At 37.4% G+C, this 20,230-nt stretch overlaps 1 protein-coding gene across 1 annotated transcript in view; it reads right to left on the bottom strand.

Moving 5' to 3' along the window:
- The window catches only part of LOC145327175 (coiled-coil domain-containing protein 93-like), a 39,992-nt gene extending 23,374 nt beyond the window's left edge, over window positions 1–16,618 (bottom strand). Inside the window, exons 1-6 of the mRNA XM_080170744.1 lie at window positions 16,573–16,618; window positions 16,007–16,069; window positions 15,713–15,783; window positions 14,483–14,522; window positions 14,003–14,028; window positions 3,366–3,426 (exon numbers count right to left, since the gene is read on the bottom strand). Of these exons, the coding sequence (XP_080026870.1) occupies window positions 3,366–3,426; window positions 14,003–14,028; window positions 14,483–14,522; window positions 15,713–15,783; window positions 16,007–16,069; window positions 16,573–16,604 (293 nt within the window). The 5' untranslated portion in view covers window positions 16,605–16,618. The remainder of the gene's footprint in view (window positions 1–3,365; window positions 3,427–14,002; window positions 14,029–14,482; window positions 14,523–15,712; window positions 15,784–16,006; window positions 16,070–16,572) is intronic.
- Window positions 16,619–20,230: the final 3,612 nt, after the last annotated feature.

The following is a 20,230-nucleotide window of genomic DNA, read 5'->3' on the forward strand; positions in this document are numbered from 1 at the left end:
TAGATGGACAGATAGATGGATAGATAGATGGATAGATAGATGGATAGATAGATGGATAGATAGATGGATTGATAGATGGATAGATAGATGGATAGATATATGGATAGATAGATGTATAGATTGATGGATAGATAGAAAGGGTAAGGGGGGGCTATTTTCGGGAGGGGATAATCTGGTAATTTTCTATCTACCTTCATAAAATGACCTTTATCTCCATGTTCCTTTCAAATGACAGAAAAAAACATAAAAGCAAATTTGTTTGTTGTTAAATTACCTACAAAAAAGTATAAAATGAAATTTTTGTGAGATGAATTTTAAGGGTACTAAATAATTAAATCCCCTTTTTGGTTGATTTGCCCCAATGTGCAGTGTAATGAAAAGCCCAATGTCCCCTCCCTCCCTGGTATTTTTGCTGAATATTTTGAATAATAGAGCTGAGATGGAGGGTAATTTATAATTCTTTGTATGCTTTATTACTACATTTATTATAATTTTATTTATAGAAAAATATTTTATACTAGCGGCTACGCCCCTAGAGGCCTCTAGTGGCATTTAAATGTTTTTATTTTATTTTAAATATCTAATTTGAGAAATAATTTGTCTATTATCAATCAGCTGTTAAATTCATGTCTCTACGCAGCGCCACTACGCTAGCGACACAATGCGGCGGGAATATTTCAATTGTTTTCGATTTTATTCTGATTTCTCTTGGGAGGGTGGTGGTAAACTCCCCCAAAATAGTTATAAACCTGCCCGGGACCAATGATAAGCTACCCTGTTAAGGAGAACCCGATCGGTTCAGCGGTTAGCGAGATCCTTCGGGACAGACAAAAAACGCTTACTACTTTATATAATAGGACTAGCGGCTTCGCCCCTAGCCTCTAGGGGCTTTGCCCAAGAGGTGATAAAAAAAAATTATTGCGAGAGACCATAAAGGACCATGGAAACTCCTTCAAAAAAAAAAAAAAAAAAAAAAAAAAAAATGGGGGGGGATTTTTTGGTTTTTGGGGGGGTTGGGGGTGTCCCACCCCCCGAGAAAATAGCTTAAAACCACCACAGGACCAATAGGTAGATACCCTGAAGAGTAGAATCCGATCGGTTCAGTGGTTACCGAGATCTTAAGGGACAGACAGACAGACGGACGGACAGACGGTCAGACGGACAGACGGACAGACAGACATCGTTCTACTTTGTATTATAGATAACACTACATCCATTAAATTTGCCTGAGTTAACTTAATACCATCAAGTTAGGGGTAGGGAGGGGACATTGGCCTGTTTATTACACTAGTCCCCAAAGTTTTATGATACCATTTTGGCTTGACAACTTTGGGAACATTTTTTGAATTTTGATTGGTTTAATCATTAAGATGAATGTAAAACGTTTCAACAACAAATTGTAATCTACAGAAGGGATAATTTTTTGTATCATCATTAGGGATGTACATTGGTTTATCGGCCATAGGTCCCTGGATTTTAGAATATTTTCTGCCTACTACCTCCCCTTGAAATATGATAAGGGCGAAGCTACTACTTATTTAATAAATTAATTAAAATTAAAAGTTCAGATATGGTAACTTTTTCATTTATGTACTAACTAATATTCATTATTCTAATTTAACTTAAACTTTTCAATAATTAGTTTTACTTTTAAGGAAAATAATTAAAATTATTTATCGCACAGTATTATAGACAGCTTTCCGCAGATATAAAAATGAAAAATAATAAGGTTAAAGAAATATTTGATAGCTCAGAGGGGCCGAAAGCTCGGGTAGCAAAACTGGTACAAATATTATGATTTTTATATTAGTATCCGTGGAAAATTGTCTGTAATACATGATTTTTCAGTATGGCTGATTACCGGATTACTTTTTCAAAACTTTAGCTCTAAAAATCTCCAGTGTTAATGAAGGTAAAATTAAATTTTTTATATATGCTTGTGTGGAAATGTATAGAGAACAATGAAATATGCTATTTTTGATGATACATTAAGAAATAAGGACTGTATACCCTAAAAGATACTTTTTCGTGGGTCTTACTGTATATTTATAACATCTTTTGTAAATATGTATAAAAATTGCTTACAATTTTAAATTATTTTCACAGAGGGAAAGGACATTGGACTTTTTATTACATCAATCCTAAAATCCCCAAAGTTTTATAATATTGTTTCTCGTATTCATTTGAATCCGTTGGATAGGAACCGGTTCTCATCCATACGAAAAAACTATGTCTACTGTCTAGCATTGTATTATATCCAGCTTTCTACGAATATCAAAATGGGGTATTCCTGTCCAGTTTTTTGTTTAGGAATGAATATTTCTTACCCGAGGGAATAAATGATGGACCGATAGGTCATCATTTATTCACGAGGGTAAGAAATATTCATTCCTAAACAAAAAACTGGACAGGAATATCATTCTCATTTAAACAAAAAACTCATTTTTATGCTAGTAAAATGTGGTTTAATTTTGGTTTTTAAATTTCATTTATTTCCCTGGTATAATTTTTCTTTCTTTTAGTAATTAATAAAAATTATAAAATCTTCCAAAAAAAAATTAAAAATCTTCTAAAATCATACCAGGGATATAAATGAGATACCAGGGAAATAAATGAATATTTACATCCACTATTTAAGGGGTTGTTTATATGGGAATGGGGTATTCCTGTCCAGTTTTTTGTTTAGGAATGAATATTTCTTACCCGAGGGAATAAATGATGGACCGATAGGTCATCATTTATTCACGAGGGTAAGAAATATTCATTCCTAAACAAAAAACTGGACAGGAATATCATTCTCATTTAAACAAAAACTCATTTTTATGCTAGTAAAATGTGGTTTAATTTTGGTTTTTAAATTTCATTTATTTCCCTGGTATAATTTTTCTTTCTTTTAGTAATTAATAAAAATTATAAAATCTTCCAAAAAAAATTAAAAATCTTCTAAAATCATACCAGGGATATAAATGAGATACCAGGGAAATAAATGAATATTTACATCCACTATTTAAGGGGTTGTTTATATGGGAATGTACAATCATAAGATTAAAACCAGTTTTTTAGCCAGTGCCTTCGGCACCTCGGGGCTAAAAAAACAGGTTTTAATCTTATAATTGTACATTCTATATCCGCGGAAAGCTGTTTTTAATACGATGCGAGAAATAACTATTTTCTCTTCGTTGGATTAACAACTTTGTAGACTTTTATTAAATGTTTATTGGTTGGTTCATTAAGTTGAATATCTAAACGTTTCAGCCACTAATTGTTATCTACAGAAGAAGTATTTTTGTATATCATCATTGGGATGTACATCAATTTATCGGCCATTGTCTTATCCCTTTAGATCCCTGAATAATTTTACTTACCTGAATTCTGAGTCAGCTTTTTTAATCTTTTCATTCATGTCAACGAGCTTCGTCAATTTTACTGAATATAAATTATTTATGCTGTGTTAATAGCTTCGCCTCTCGAGGTGTCTAGGGGTGCTTGAGGTGGTCCCATAATTTAGTTTACTCAACCACCTCATAACCATCTCATAACATTTTGGGAGGAAGGGGGTTAATTTTTTCTAGAGGTTATTTCTCTTGCTGGTGGCGGTACCCTCCCCCAAAGTAGTTATATAAACTTTCCTAGGACATATAAGAAGCTAAATTGTAAAGGAGAACCATATTGGTTCATCGGTTAGCGAGATCCTTTAGTACAGACAGACACAGATCCTGTTACTTTAGCAAACTACTCTATATATAATCCTTTGTCTATTCCGCCGTTCGTAACGCTATGGGGAAAAGGTGATTTTTCGGCTGCTATTTTAGTTGATTTTTTTTGTGAAATATCCCATAAAGGAAGCCCGCAGAAAATACAGCATTCTAATTGCTTAAAGACTGACACCAGTATACCTAATACCCTAAATTTGAAGCCCCAAGCTTCAATAACAAAAAATGACATTTTAGTTAAATTTTTTTGCAGCCGTCATATTATAAATTTAATTATCATATAACACCTACTTGAAGCCCACCTTGACAACTAAGGGGGGTGTCAAACACCCCCATGACACTAAAAATACACCCCCCCTTTTGTTGTCTGTTATAATACACTCATAAACCAGAGAGAGAGGGGACACTAGTCCCCAAAGTTTTATAATAATGTTTTCTTATTCGTTGACTTAACAACGTTGGGGACTTCAGTGAATTTTGATTGATTGATTCATTAAGTTGAGTGTTCAAGCGTTTCAACCACTCTTTTTAATCTACAGAAGGGGTAATTTTGTGTACCATCGTTGGGGATGTACTTCAATGTATCGGCCATTGTCTTATCACTTTAGATTCTGCCCCTAAACACTTTGAAAGTACAATATAATTGCACAACTTATTTTAGCATTTACAAAATTTAACTTTTCTTTTTCTCTCCTTCTCTAATTAAAAGAGAAAGTTATAAAACCAAGCAAATCTTTTTACCAGCATTTACTATAACTAGCGGCTACGCCCCCTAGAAGCCTCTTTGGGGCACTTAAGGTAGGAGGGGGAAAATCGACCTCATCCCATTTTAAATTTGAGTTTCAAAAGAGAAAATAAATATTTTTTTGGAGGGAGGGGGTGAAGACACCCTCTCAAAAATTAGTTTTAAACCTTCCCGGGATCTATAATAAGCTTCACTGTAAAGGAGAACAATATAGCGAGATCCTTCGGGATAGACAAAAATCGCTTACTACTTTATATAATAGGATAATTCGAAATGTCCGTCTGAAATTTTAGTTAAAAATTTATTTTCTCGGCTCCTATTCAAAATTAACTACCTCCCTCTCACAAAAAAAATTAAAAACCTTCCTAGGACCTTGCTAACATGGAAATCACTTATTGGTCAATTCGTTCATCCAGTAGGAGGGGAGGGGATGGTTTAAAGTGGGTGGATGGAGGGAGGGGGAGGGGGCGTTATTTCAGCTAACTACAAAATCCACCTTATTAGAGTACATGATAATATGGTGCAAGATCCAAGTAATAATAAATCCTTATTCATAAGGGTTACTGATTATAAATTCATTAATGGTAAAGAACCCAGGGTGGAGGGAAGGGATATTGGGTTCTTAATTACACTAGTACCCAAAGTTTAAAAATAACGCTTTCTTATTTGTTAGCTTAACAACTTTGAGGACTTTTAGTGAATTTTCATTGGTTGGTTTATTAAGTTGAGTGTCCTAACGTTTCAATTTTGTGTATCATCTTTGGGATGTACATCAATTTATCGCTCATCCCTTTAAATCCCTGTAGAGAGTCCCAATTAATCTATTTTTGCTGTGTTACCATGTTTTATAATTTCAGTAAAATTTGTTTAAGTTTTTCTATAAAATCTGACCCAGCAACCTTACACAACATTTTAACGGATTTTAAGGCGAAGCTTTTCTATAATTATGGTCGTTGCGTCCGTTCGTCTTAACGGTTGGCTCTTGCCTATTAAGTTCTGACACTCTACAAGAGTAATTGTTCGTTTGTTATTCCTTATTATTTTAGAGCTTTGCTTTTATGAATGTTTTCATCCTGGTTTTATCAAATATTATACAGTTTTAAGAATATTATTTAAGACTATGGGAATGGCTAAGTTGACCCCCCCCCCCATTGTAGTTTTAGCATTTAAAAAAAGTTTTACACTCTCCCAAAATAGCTATAAACCTTTGCAAAACATATGAAAAGCTACATTGTAAAGGAAAATCATATCGGTTCAGCGGTTAGAAAGATATTATAGTACAAAAACAGACAGACTCAAAACAGCCTATCACTTTGATATTAGTATAAGAATTTTCCAAATAAAAACTTAAATCTTAAAAATAATAAAGCCCAAATCCATCTCTAGACCTATGTGAAGCTAAATTGGAAAACTCAACCGGTTCAGAAGCTATGGAAATCTTAGGCTTTAAAAGAAAAATAATACTAACAAATGAAAATCCCCACTAACAGTGGCGTGCGAACCGAAGGGGGCATTTGGGGCAATCGCCCCCCCCCTAGCGACCAAAACGCCCCCCCCCCTGCCCCCCCCTAGCAACCGCCCCCCTGCCCCCCCCTAAATGTTAAAAAATGCCCCATTTTGCCCCCCCCTGGTCAACAAAAATGCCCCTTTTTGCCCCCTACCCTACAAAAAGCAAAACTATTCCAGTTTCCAAAAAAAAGATCAAGAAATACTCCAAAAAAAATTTTTGGCGCTTCGCGCCAAACATACAGTTACTATTCATTTAACCTTACCAAATTTTTTAATTAGTGTAAAAATTAGGTTATAATCTTTTTTCACTGAACATAACAAACCAGGTTATAGGAAGTATTTTATTTTGTATAATATTGTATAAAAAGAAATTTTGTACATCCCCGATGATGATACACAAAATTACCTTATATACATTACAATTAGTGGATGAAATGTATGGAAACTCGACTTAATTAACCAACCAATCAAAATTCCATTAAAGTCCCCAAAGTTGTTGAGCCAACGAATAAGAAAATTTTATATGAAATATTGGGGACTAGTGTAATAAATAGCCCAAAAACCCCTCCCTCCCTGCATATTTGAAGAAAAAAATTGCGCTTCGCGCCCTTCCAAATGGTTTCTGCTTTTTATCACAATAAAAGGACAAGTAATTTTTTAAAATTTTTTACACAGTTCATTATATCTTTGGTTTTTATGGTACAATAGATTTTTTTGTGGATTATAATATAAAAAAAAATAAAATTTCTCGCTGTTTCGAGCATCCAGTATGTAATTTACTTTGACTGTCATCACACAACATACAGGAAAAAGGATTTGTGACTTTTTCTACCTAAAATATATATTTATTTCAACAGATGCTCTTTAAATCTACTTGTCTGTATTCTTATTAATGATTTTTTGTGCTTTGCTACTTAAAGATGTTGTCATCCTTGTTGTCACACAAAAAAGAATTATTTAATATCATTTTCTCATATTAGGTTAATTTTTGGTAAATTATTTCCAAACTGAGTGTTTTTATCTCCCCCCCCCCCCCAATTTTTTTTTAATGGGGTTATTCATCCTTCCTGCTGAGATTTCATAACATCCCCTTCCATCCATTAAAAATGTTTTGTGATGGAGGGGGGGGGGGGGGGAAAGGTTAATTTATCTTCTGTACTATTTTTTCGAAGATGCTTTCTAGCTCCCTTCCCTTCAGTCATTGCAGGGTGGGGAGAAGGGATGGGGGAGAAGAGATGGGGGGGGGGAAGAGATGAGGGGGGGAAGAGATGGGGGGAAGAGGTGGGGGAAGGGATGGGGAAGAAGTGATAAGGACTAGGAGGCCTATAATCAAATAATCCCACCCCTTAAAACGCCCTTATTTAAAATTAGTATATATAATCAAAATGCCCCCCCCTAAAGCAAAGTGCCCCCCCGGGGCACTTTGATTTAGGGGGGGGCAAAATTTTACAAAATCTTCAAAATGCCCCCCCCTAGACAAAGTGCTTCGCACGCCACTGCCCACTAAGCTGCTTAAAACAATAATTAATAGACCCCTCTAACTCTAATTTTTAACAATTTTTTTCTGAATATTCTAATTCAAGTAAAATTTGCCTTTTTAATATAAAATTTCAATAAAATGTTACTAGTACATATGTATATATACAAATTTGTTACATAAAGTGCTTATTTAATTCTTTTAGCGGCGGCCTCGACTGCTCGGCTCCTTACAAAGGTTTGGGCCTCAATCTCCACAATTATTAGACAATAAATGTATAGATTATCCGTTATAGTTTTTTATCGTATTTAATATGAGAATGTATGAATTACTGTATTTTATAAAATTTCTATCAATAAAATATTAATAGTACATATTGTGTATACTTAAAGTGCTTATTTAATTCTTCTAGTGGCAGCCTGACTGCTCGGCTCCTTAGTAAGGTTTGTTTCAAAACCTTCACAATTATTAGATTTTTGACTTTTGAAGGTTTTAAAAGTTCAATTTTTGATAAAAATGTACTTGAAAAACTTAAAAGGGGCATTTGCACATGACAAAACAGAGTTACCAAATTATAATTAATAAAAAATCTCTTTATTTATCCAGTCCGGAGCCGGAGCCGTTTTTTAACAAAAATTACGGCTCCAGCTCTGGCTCTGGCTCCAGCAAAATATGGCGGCTCCACAACATTGAACAAGGGATCTAACAAATTCAGCGGCATTATATGTGCTGATCCCCAAAGTCTTAAAAATTAGCCAAATTAAGAAAAAGTTGCATTAGTTTCAGTACCAAAAGTCAAAGACAGCCAAGAAAATGAATTTTATGCCCATAATCCCATCCCTATATCCCTAACATTCAACACAACAACAGCAACAAAAAGAATATTAGGACCACTCTAAGCTCAATTGCCGCGTTACATTATGTTAAGATTAGAGTTGAAAGCGTGTATTATAAAATCCTAATCTACTCGAATGATTTTGTCATATTAGAATTTTTTCTAGAATCAATTCATGTAAATCTCATTTGATTTACATATTAGAAGTAATCAAAATATCAAAATTTTCAAGAGAGAGAGAGAGGGGACAATTGGCTGTTATTACAGCTAGCCCCCAAAGTTTTTTTAAAAAGTTTTTTTTGTTGGTCTAACAACTTTGGCGGCTCATTAGGTTGAGTATTCAACCACTAATTTTCATCAACAGAAAAGGTAATTTTGTGTATCATTATTGGAGAATGGAGATGTACATCCATTTATCGGCCATCGTCTTATCCCTGCATATTAGAAGTAAACAATACAGGGTGTTTCAAATAAAACTGCGTTTTCCGGTTTTGGGAAACAGCTAGTAGGAGTATGAAAAAATAATTATATATTCTTATTTTCTTTAAAAATATGGATCAATTTTACAAAAGGTGTTTTTTAATATCTCTTTAAAAAATAGTGTGGTAATACGGCAACCAGACGGACGGGCAGTTTACACCGCCTTCACCACCCCCAGGGGCTTGTACCAATGGAAAAGGATGCCCTTTGGCCTTGCTACGGCACCATCTGTCTACTCCAGATTTATTGCAGGGGTCCTAAACCCATTAGGCACGGCCAACCTCCAGTCATATCTTGATGACGTCCTGACCTTCCACCAGGATACCTGGGCCCACCTGGCTAGGCTCCGGGAAGTCTTGGAAGCCCACCGCAGGGGAGGGATCCGCCTCAAGCCAGCCAAGACCAAGTTGTTTCGAACCAAGGTGGATTATCTGGGCCACACCCTCAGCCGTGAGGGGATAGCCATGCAAGAGGATTATATTGACCGTATCCTGGACTGGCCGGCCCCCAGCACCCCCAAGGATTTGCTGGCACTCCTGGGGTTCTTTGGATACTACCGCCTGTTCATCCCAGAGTATGCCGACCTCACCTACGAGATGAATCGGCAGAAAACGGCCAAGACACTGACCTGGACGCCTGAGATGGAAGCCCAGCTGCTACAGCTCAAGGACAAGTTCCGCCAAGCCCCCATCCGAGCGCCGCCTAGGTTTGACTTGCCGGCGGTGTTCCAGCTCACCACAGACTTCAGCAGCCGCGCCATCTCTGCCATCCTTAGTCAATACCAGGACGGCAAGGAGAGGCTGATTGCCGCCGTGGGGCGCAAGACAACCGACCCCGAGACTCGCTACCCGTCCTGGAAGGGAGAGATGGCCGCCATTATGTATGGAATTCGGAAATTTCACGGCATCTTGTCCTACCGCAGCTTCCAGATCAACACTGATTCCTCAGCCTTGCTACAGATGAAGTCGCTGAACACATCCACAGGGATGGTGGCTCGCTGGCAGGAGGAGCTAGAGGCCCTAGATTTCACTGTCTGCCACCGTCCTGGCACCCAGAACACCAACGCCGACGCCCTCAGCCGCCGGGAGGACGACAACATGCCAACAGATACCGCTGAAGAATTAGCAGAGCAAGCTGAGTACATCCACACCCTCTGCCAGCTAGGGGAGTCCGCAGCTGGCCGGCCCCCTGCCGCACGACTGGACCCGGCTAGAGTGTTAGAAGCACAGACACAGGACCCTCTCCTGCTCCGTGTCCGCCAGTGGGTGGCCGATGGCAAAGCCCCAACTAAGGCTGAGCTGCGCGGCAAGGAACGAGACGAGCAGCAGTACGCCAGCCGCTTCGCAGCCCTGGGACTTGACGAGCATGGCTGCCTCACCACCACTGATCAGACCCTGACAGGAGAAAGAACAAGATACCTGCTGCCTTCGGCCCTCCAGCAGGACGCGTTCTTTTTAGCCCATGGGACCCCCATGGCCGGGCACTTTGGTATGGACGCTACTATTGCCCGCGTTGCCATGCATTTCTGGTGGCCCAACCTGTCCCGTGACGTCCGCCTGATGGTTCAGACTTGCCCTGAGTGTGTACAGAAGGTTACCAAGGAAAGGTTGAAGTTAGGGATACATGTGCCCTCCCGCCAGGGGTATCCACAACAAGTCCTGTTTATTGACCTGGTGGGGCCGCTGCCAGAGACCCCAGCAGGAAACCGCTATATCCTCACCTGTCAGGATGGGTTCAGCCGGTTTGTCAGCCTCTACGCCATCCCCAACAAGCGCACTCTCACGGTGGCTGAAGCCCTTCTGCACCGCCACCTGGCCACGTTCGGATGTCCCCTGAAGATCCACTCCGACAATGGGATGGAGTTTACCGGCCAGGTATTCAAGGAGCTGGCCTCCAAGCTTGAGATTGGCCTGACACATCCACCACCCTACAACCCGCAGTCCAACCGAGTGGAGAGGTTCCATCGGACGCTCAACACAGGCATGCGTCTGTTCCTAGACAGAGACGACAACAACTGGGAGCCACACTTGCCTGCCATTGCCTTCGCCTACAACACCAAGGCCTGCAGATCCACGGGCGTGACCCCGTTCCTGGCCTACTTTGGGAGAGAGGCCAAACTTCCGGTGGACATGGTGCTCCGGCTGCCAGACACAGAGTATGCCTCGGTCCCAGCCAACGTCCAAGCTCTCCTGCAACGCTACCATGCCGTGTACGACGCCATCCAGCAGCGAGAGGAGGGAACCATCCGGAGGAGCGCGGCCGCCTACGAAGGCACGGCCAAGTACGAGGTTGGAGACCTGGTCTGGTATCTGGCCCCCCGCCTGGTGCCAGGGAAGGCAGCCAAGATTACCAAGAGATGGACTGGCCCTTGGAAAATAGTGTGACAAGCCACAGACGTCCATTATGTCATCAAACCTGCCTCTCCAACAGCCAGGATCTCGGAAGTCACCGCGCATGTAGGCCGACTGCGCAAATACACTGGAGATGTAACTGCCCATCAGATTCCAACAGACATTCAAGGCGACCTGGATGGCGACGAGGATGCCACCGAGCTGCCTGCCGGAGCTGCGACGCCGCCAGCTAGTGACCCAGGACAGTTCCCAGTGTACCAGCGAGCCGCCGCCGCCCCACAGCCTAGCGGCCAGGATCGTGACCCGGTAGAAGAGAACCTGCAGCATCAACCCAACGAACCACCGCCACCGCCGCCAGCTCCAGAGCCACCTAGAGATGCCATCTGGAACCCTGATACTGACATGGAGAACCTGCCGGCCAGCAGCGAGCCTGTAGGAGGAGAGGCGGCCACTGCGATGGAAGAGGCGGCCCCAGAGGACGAAGCTGAAGCAATGTGTCCCCTGTTGATGACAGCCGTCCCCATCCGAGTGGGAGCTAGGAGGCCAAGTAACCTGGACCAGGCAGGCGCCCCCATGGAATTTTATGCGCCTTCATCCATCGTTATTCCCCCCTTGGGAGCCTCCAGAGTTAGCCTAGGCCTCAGTGTCCAGCTACCCGCCGAGACAGAGTTAGTTCTGCAGACGAGGCAAAATTTCCAACGACGGGGCTTGGCCGTCGCTAACCCACGGCTGGAAGCCAACCGGGAGTTGACAATGCTGATATCCAACCACAGCCAGACAGAGCAGCGAGTGTCCCGCGGAGCCTGTATAGCCAGAGCTGTCCTCCACCGAGCTGTGCCCCAGGAAGAGCGCAGACATAGGTTGCCGTATCCCCAGGTTCAAGGCCTGGTGGCTCGGGAGCCCCGCAACCCTTGAAGGGGAGGTTGTGGTAATACGGCAACCAGACGGACGGGCAGTTTACAGAATTGCTACGCAGTGACTTATCATAACAAGCCCTCTGCACTAATCCCATTATATCACCATTTACCTCATGACCGACGGTGACCCCGCTATCCAGCGGTCAAACTGGCCTGCCTAAATATGGGGAGGGGCACGAACACGCAGCTATCACGCGCACCTCACGCAATTATACAACCGGGAGGCGCTGCCTCCCCTTTTACCACAGCTGCCCCCGCAGCCTGTCTACCGCCGGGGGCTAAGCCCTTGTGTCCCACACCCCCTTCAAACCTAACCATTGTTATAATCTGTTGTATATATATAGTAAACATTCATTGTAAATATTATTCAGTTAAATATATCATTTCTGTATGACTAAATCCTGCTAGTTTGTTTTTGGTAGAATAATTCAAGGCTAAGGCTCGTTGGACTCGAACTCGCAACCCGTGAGCTGAAACGTTCGGCTTACCACAATAGCACTTTTTAGAGCTTCAATAATTCAAAATGTATGTGTGTTGCTTTATTCTTGCAGAATTTAGGGCTATAACGTCCAATTAAATCATTCTTTTTACTTGAAAACGACATTATACCATGCTCAACCAAATATTCTAATAATTACATTTAAAATCTAATTCAATAATGCATTTTTTAAAGAATAAATAACCAATTTTATTTTTGCTTTAGTTACGATTTAATTATGATAATTCAATTATGATCTCATAACCGTTCCTCCTACCCCTCCCCTTTTAATCTCTTAATCCCTTTCGATTTGATAGTTGTGACATATTAACCTAATATAATATAATTAGAATCACTTTTAACGACATTTTCAAACTAAGATAGCTTGCTTATTTTTTAAGATATTGAAATGAATTAAAAAGTGACCTGTTTTATTTATAAATGCGCATCGAATTAAAAGAGATTTTTTTTTATGAAAAATGCCTTTGCAATAGAGAAATAGAAAAACTAAATTCTGAAGAACCTAAAAAGCACTTTGCATGTAGCCAAAAAAAAGAAAATATGTAAAAAAAATCTCAAAGGGGGACATTGATTTAACCTTTGATTAATTTAATATTGTACTTTTCAACCTATATGTAGCAAAAAAAATAAGTTAATTTAATTTTATTGTTGTCACAGATTTAGGATCAGGCATTTTTAACCTACATGTACCTATTAGTACAGCCACATTTTTAGAGATATTGAAAAACATTTTTACAGAGAATATGGACCTATAATTATTTTTTTCATGCTCCTTCTGGTTGATTCCCAAAACTGGAAAACGCAGTTTTTTTCTGAAACACATTGTATATGATTTTTTTACATGAAAAGTGTGTTCTGTAAAGCTTTTTCCCCAGGTAGGGAGGGGACATTGGGCTGTTACACTAGTCCACAAAGTTTTATAATAACGTTTTTTTACAATGGCTTATCAACTTTGGGAACTTTAACTGAATTTTGATTGGTTGTTTCATTAAGTAAAGCATCCAAACCGCTCAACCACTTATTTACAGAAGGGGTTGAGGATGTACATCAATTTATCGTCCATTGTCTTATCCCTCAATGTAATACATGTTTTGTATTGTAAAATGTCTATTGTTTGAAGATGAAATATTAAGATTTTTACAGTGAAGTTAATCTTATATTCATCTAGAAATATTTCCTTCTATCCACCTTTATTTAAATATATGGAATTGTGTGTACCTAAGGATCTTGCTAAACACTGAACCGATATGGCAATATAGTTCTCCTTGACTATGTACCTTTATGTAGGCCCTGGGAAGGGAAATATCCCCTTTAAAAAATTGTCTTTTTTTAAAGATTTAAAAGGGTGTGGGTTCCCTACTAGAGTTCTCTAGGGACGTAACCGCTAGTATTCATTATTTAACATAATTTCATACTAAGCCAACTGCGCCCATAATCGTTCTTGTTTAACAAACAAATAAAAAGCATAAAAAATTCCTAGATTTTTATCATCTGCATCCACTCTGAAAATCAAAATAACTGAATATTTAGCCTTAGAGAAAAATTATTGAAATTGTAAGAAACCAATTGTAAAAACTTCGAAAATTTTATCTTGATTTTTAACTCATATTTAATAACAGTTTTAAAGACATAAAACCACATAACACGACAAAGTATGTTAATTGTAAACAAAAAGCATACAAAAAAGGCAGGGAGGACTGTTTATTACACTAGTCCCCAAAGTCTTATGATAACGATTACTTATTCTTTGGCTTAACAACCTTAGGGACTTTTATTGAATTTTGATTTAATGGTTCATTTAGTATCAAAACGTTTCAACCACTTATTGTATTCTACAGAAGGGGTAATTTGTACATCATCATTGGGGATGTACATCAATTTATCGGCCATTGTCTTAACATTTTAGATCCCTGCAAAAAGGGTCTGGATTGGAAAGAATTTTTTTCAGCCATTTTCCTGAGTTTAGTCTTAAGCTGAGATATCAACAGTTCCAAATCTAATAATAACATTGAAAAAATTAGATAAATAAATTTTCTTGTGGTTAAATAAAAATTTATAAAAGTTCTTGCTAAGTACTATTTAAACTTCCTGAAATTTCTGTGTTGTTTTTTCAACAATATTTTACTATAACCTTTACATGAAATATTCTAGCGGATTCGCCCCCTGTGGGGCCTCTAGGCACTTTAGGTGGAGGGGTTGAATTCCCCCCCCCCCTCCACCTCCTATAACTGATTTTAGTTTTTAAAAAGAAAAGTAAAATAAGGAGGGGGGGAGGTAGTAGCCTGCCCCAAATTAGTTATAAACCTTCCAAGGGTCCTATGACAAACGCAGGAGTCCCAAACGCAGGAGTGGACACCTAACCTAACCTAACCTATTTTAGATCTTCTTTTAGGTTTTTTTAATGCCTAACACCTGCGGGGGGCTTATTTGTACATTCATATCTTAACCTAACCTAATCTGTATAGAAATATTATGATTAAATTGATATTTGAACACTCCTGCGTTTGTACACTCCGACGTTTGTCCTGGAACCCTTCCCAGGATCCATGAATGATGAAAAGCTATATTGTGACGGAGAACCATATAAGTTCCATATAAGGTACAGAGACACAGGTCCTGTTACTTTATTATTAGAATAAAAACAAATAAACTAGGATGACAAAATCCATAAAAGCGAAGCACTGAAACGGTAGGACAAACGGACATTAACACTTGTATAGTGTCTAAACTGAATAATCAGAATATAAATGTATAAGAGTCGAAGCAAAATTTTAAGTAAATTTGTTGAAAAACTGCTTGATGCATGATTATGTTTATGGACATACTTACATTTTTAGGACTTGATTATAGAGTTGCTTCGCTTATAATATTGTTCTTTGTTGTCCCAGAAATCAATATACCAAAAATCTGATCAAACGGATAATTAGATCACATAAAAATTTGTTGTTAAAAAAGTAGAAAAATCAACATGTTTAAAATCGACGTACGGACATTCTTGTAATGATAATAGAGTTGCTACGCTTTCTAAATCGTACCTAAATACTACAGGAATCACCAAGCAAAATTTGAAATCGATAGGACCATTCTAACATGCCTAAATTAACAAATAAAAGCTATCTATCTCGGACGTAAGGACGGACCGACCCTAATTATAGAAAAGCTTCGCTTTTAAAAATGATTACGCACCTGCAACCTCAGATTTCTCCTTGTTGATCATAGCTTCCAAACTCTTAGCCTCGCCAGTAAGTTCTGCAGTTCTATTTAAAATCAAAATCTCAAGCTTACGTCAGACATACAGACGGACAGACAGACAAACATCGTTCTACTTTGTATTATAAAATATATAGTATATATGTGCATAGTATTGACAGGAGAAAATTTGTTGTATATCTAGCTTGCTGTACTTATTGAATGTTTTATTTTTGTTTTGTTTATATGAAACCTCTGCTACAATTAATAGAATATAAAACCATAATTTACCTGGAATCCAATTTTGCAATTGCTTGTTCTAATAATGTTATTTTTTCTAAAACTTCTTGTTCACTGAAATTGTAGTAACAATATATAAATAGACTAGCGGTTACGCCCCTAGATGCCTCTAAGGGCATTTAAAGTGGAGGGTAAAGTCGCCCCACATTCAATTTCAGATTTTTAAAAGTTTCTAAAATTTTTAGAAGAAACTTTATAAAATAAAAAATGGTGGGTGATCGACTCCTCGCGCCCACCCTCCTAATTTTTTTTCAGGTCGAATTCAACCCCTACCCTTCTTGCAGTAGGCCTCTAAGGGCGTAGCTGCTAGTCCTCATATAAAAGATACAGGATATCTAAATATCTGTGTGTACCAAAGGTTCTCTCTAACCACTGAACCGATATGGTTCTCCTTTACAATTAGGCTTCTCATGGGAAGATGTATAACTATTCGGGGACAGTATACGACAACCCTCCCAAGAGAAATTGTCCGTAGAAGAAAAAAAAATTATTACTTTTTCTTAACTAAAATAAAAAGTTCCTGTAGGGGCGCAGTCGCTAGTAAGACAAAAATAAACCTGATGTTTTCTGTTGAGTTTAATTCAGTCATTTTTTTATGGAGAAATATCTGGATTAATAATAGATATAGTACATCTAGATGGCCAAACTATTTTTAGTTAATTATAAATATCTGGATAAATAATAGATATAGTACATCTAGATGGCCAAACTAATTATAGCTAATAAGAAATATCTGGATAAATAATAGATATAGTACATCTAGATTGTCAAACTAATTTTAGTTAATTAGAAATATCTGGATGAATAATAGATATATTATAACTAGATGGTCAAATATCTGGATAAATAATAGAAATATTAGATCTAGATAGACAAACTAATTTTAGTTAATTAGAAATATCTGGATAAATAACAGTTTTAGTACATCTAGATGGCCAAACTAATTTTTGATAATTAGAAATATCTGGATAAATAATAGATATATTAGATCTAGATGGTCAAACTAATTATAGCTAATTAGAAATATCTGGATAGATAATAGATATATTAGATCTAGATGGTCAAACTAATTATAGCTAATTAGAAATATCTGGATAGATAATAGATATATTAGATCTAGATGGGCAAACTAATTATAGCTAATAAGAAATATCTGGATTAATAATAGATATATTAGATCTAGATGGTCAAACAAATTATAGCTAATAAGAAATATCTGGATTAATAATAGATATATTAGATCTAGATGGTCAAACTAATTTTTGTTAATTAGAAATATCTGGATAAATAATAGATATAGTACATCTAGATGGTCAAACTAATTTTTTTTAATTAGAAATATCTGATTAAATAATAGGTATGTAGTAGATCTAGATGGACAAACTAATTTTAGTTAATTAGAAATATCTGGATGAATCCTTATACTAAAGTAACAGGATGTCTGTGTGTTTGTACCGAAGGATCTCGCTAACCGCTGAACCGATCGGGTTCTCCTTAACAGGGTAGCTTCTCATAAGTCCCGGGAAGGTTTATAACTATTTTGGGGGAGGGTACCACCACCCTCCCAAGAGAAATGACAAAAAAACAAAAAAAATTTAAAATTTAGGGGAGACTTCAACGTCAAATAAAGAGGTATCATACATAAAAATTTAACTTTAACAAACTAAACATTTAAAGTGCCACTAGAGGCCTCTAGGGGCGTAGCCGCTAGTAATAGATATATTAGATCTAGATGGTCAAACCAATTTTAGTTAATTAGAAATATCTGGATAAATAATAGATATAGTACATCTAGATGGTCAAACTAATTATAGCTAATAAGAAATATCTGGATAAATAATAGATATAGTACATCTAGATGGTCAAACTTATTATAGCTAATAAGAAATATTTGGATAAATAATAGATATAGTAGATTTAGATGGTTAAACTGACTGGTTGTCATAAAATAAATAAATATCTAATGTTTTTTCGATTGGTTGTTTTAGAGAGTATTTATCTTGATTATATTATATTGAATAAATGATATATTTAATTATATATCAACCATTTAGAATACAATCATCATCAACAATCCTTATACTAAAGTAACAGGATGATTGTGTGTTTGTTTGAACCGAAGGATCTTGCTAACTGCTGAACCGATCGGGTTCTCCTTAACAGGGTAGCTTCTCATAGGTCCCAGGAAGGTTTTTAACTATTTTGGGGGAGGGTACCACCACCCTCCCAAGAGAAATCACAAAAAAATCAAATTATCTCGATTTAACAAAGAGAGTTCAACTAAATATAAACGTCAAACGCAAAACAGACATATTTAAATATAAAAAAAAACATTTAATGTGCCACTAGAGGCCTCTAGGGGCATAGCCGCTAGTACAAAATATTTTGCAGCTAAAATGTTCTGTGGAAAATATGAATAAATCTTAATTAATGTCAAACAGCCAACATAAATCTAAGATACTGCATGTCATGTCAACTGACAGTTTTACTAAAAGCTGTCTGACAGAATTAGAATTGCATTTTAATTGAGACTTTAATTATAATTATATGAAACTATCTCTACAAAATATAAATCAAAATATAAACAAAAGAGCAACAACAATGTAGAATATATAGAGATATTATGGCAGGGGCAACACTGTAGTCAATTTAGGTTGCTATTTCCCCTGTGATTTATTGGTCAATTCATTCATCGAGTAGGAGGAGGGGTGATGGGGTCAAAGAAGGGAATAGTTATTTTAGCCGGCTACGTGTTTCACTTTATCAGAGCACATGAAAATTTGGTGCAATATTTAAGTAATCCTATTATATAAAGTAGTAAGCGTTTTTTGTCTGTCCCGAAGGATCTCGCTAACCGCTGAACCGATATTGTTCTCCTTTACAGTAAAGCTTCTTATAGGTCCTGGGAAGGTTTTAAACTATTTTTGGGAGGGTGTTTTCACCCCCCTCCCCCCCAAATTTTTTTTTTACTCTTTTGAAACTCAAATTTAAAATGGGATGATGTCGACTTTGCCCCCTTCTACCTTAAGTGCCCCTAGAGGCTTCTAGGGGGCGTAGCCGCTAGTATTATATATAATTATATATATATTGATTGTTATTGCTGCGCTTCTTATTTGTCTGAGAGTACTTTTTAATATTTTCCTATTTATATTACAGTATAAAATTACAGTATACAATAAAATGATGAACGGGTGTAATTTTACACTGTTTATGATAATGATAATTTTGCACCATGTTTTTTTTTATAAGATATAAAATTATTTAAGTACTAGCGGCTACGCCCCTAGAGGCCTCTAATGGTACTTTAAATGTTTAGTTTAAAAAAATTATACTATACCTTGCAATGTTTCGAAGGAGTCTCTTTCAATATTCTACGATACTTTGCAATGTTACGTAGGAGTCTCTATTCGAGAGAAAAAAATTTCGATTTATTGTGATTTCTCTTGGGAGGGTGGTGGTACCCTCCCCCAAAATAGTTAAAACTTTCCCAGGAACTATGAGAAGGTACCCTGTTAAGGAGAACCCGATCGGTTCAGCGGTTAGCGAGATCCTTCGGTACAGACACACAGACATCCTGTTACTTTAGTATAAGGATTTGTAGGCACGTGTAGGATGTTTAGTTTGTCAGACCTATCTCAGGATTGTATGGAGAGAGAGAGTCCCCAAAGTTTTATAAAAACTTTTTCTTATTCGTTGGCTTAAGAACTTTGGGGGCTTGAAATAGATTTTGGTACGTTGGTTTATTAGGTTGGGTGTTCAAACATTTCACCATAATTTTTTTGATTTGTTGGTTTATTAAGGTGAGTATATAACCGTTTCAACCAATAATTGTAATCTACAGAATGGGTAATTTTGTGTATTAACATTGGGGATGTACAGTACATTGTCTTATCCCTTTAGATCCCTGATAGTAGTCCCTATACAACGTCATACACTGGCCACTACAAATACATATATATAGCAAAACAAGGATGACAACATCCATAAAAGCGAAACACTGAAACGGTAGGACAAACGGACATTAAAACTTGTAAAGTGTCTGAACTGAATAATCAGTAAATTTACTGAAAAACGGCTTGATACAGGATAATGTTTATAGACAAACTTACATTTTTCGGACTTGATTATAGTGTTACTTCGCTTATAATATTGTTCTTTGTTGTCCCAGTAATTAATATACAAAAAATCAGATCAAACAGATAATTAGATCACATA

Source organism: Acartia tonsa, chromosome 8 (assembly GCF_053477335.1).
Source record: "Acartia tonsa isolate MP-2025a chromosome 8, ASM5347733v1, whole genome shotgun sequence".
NCBI lineage: Eukaryota > Metazoa > Arthropoda > Copepoda > Calanoida > Acartiidae > Acartia > Acartia tonsa.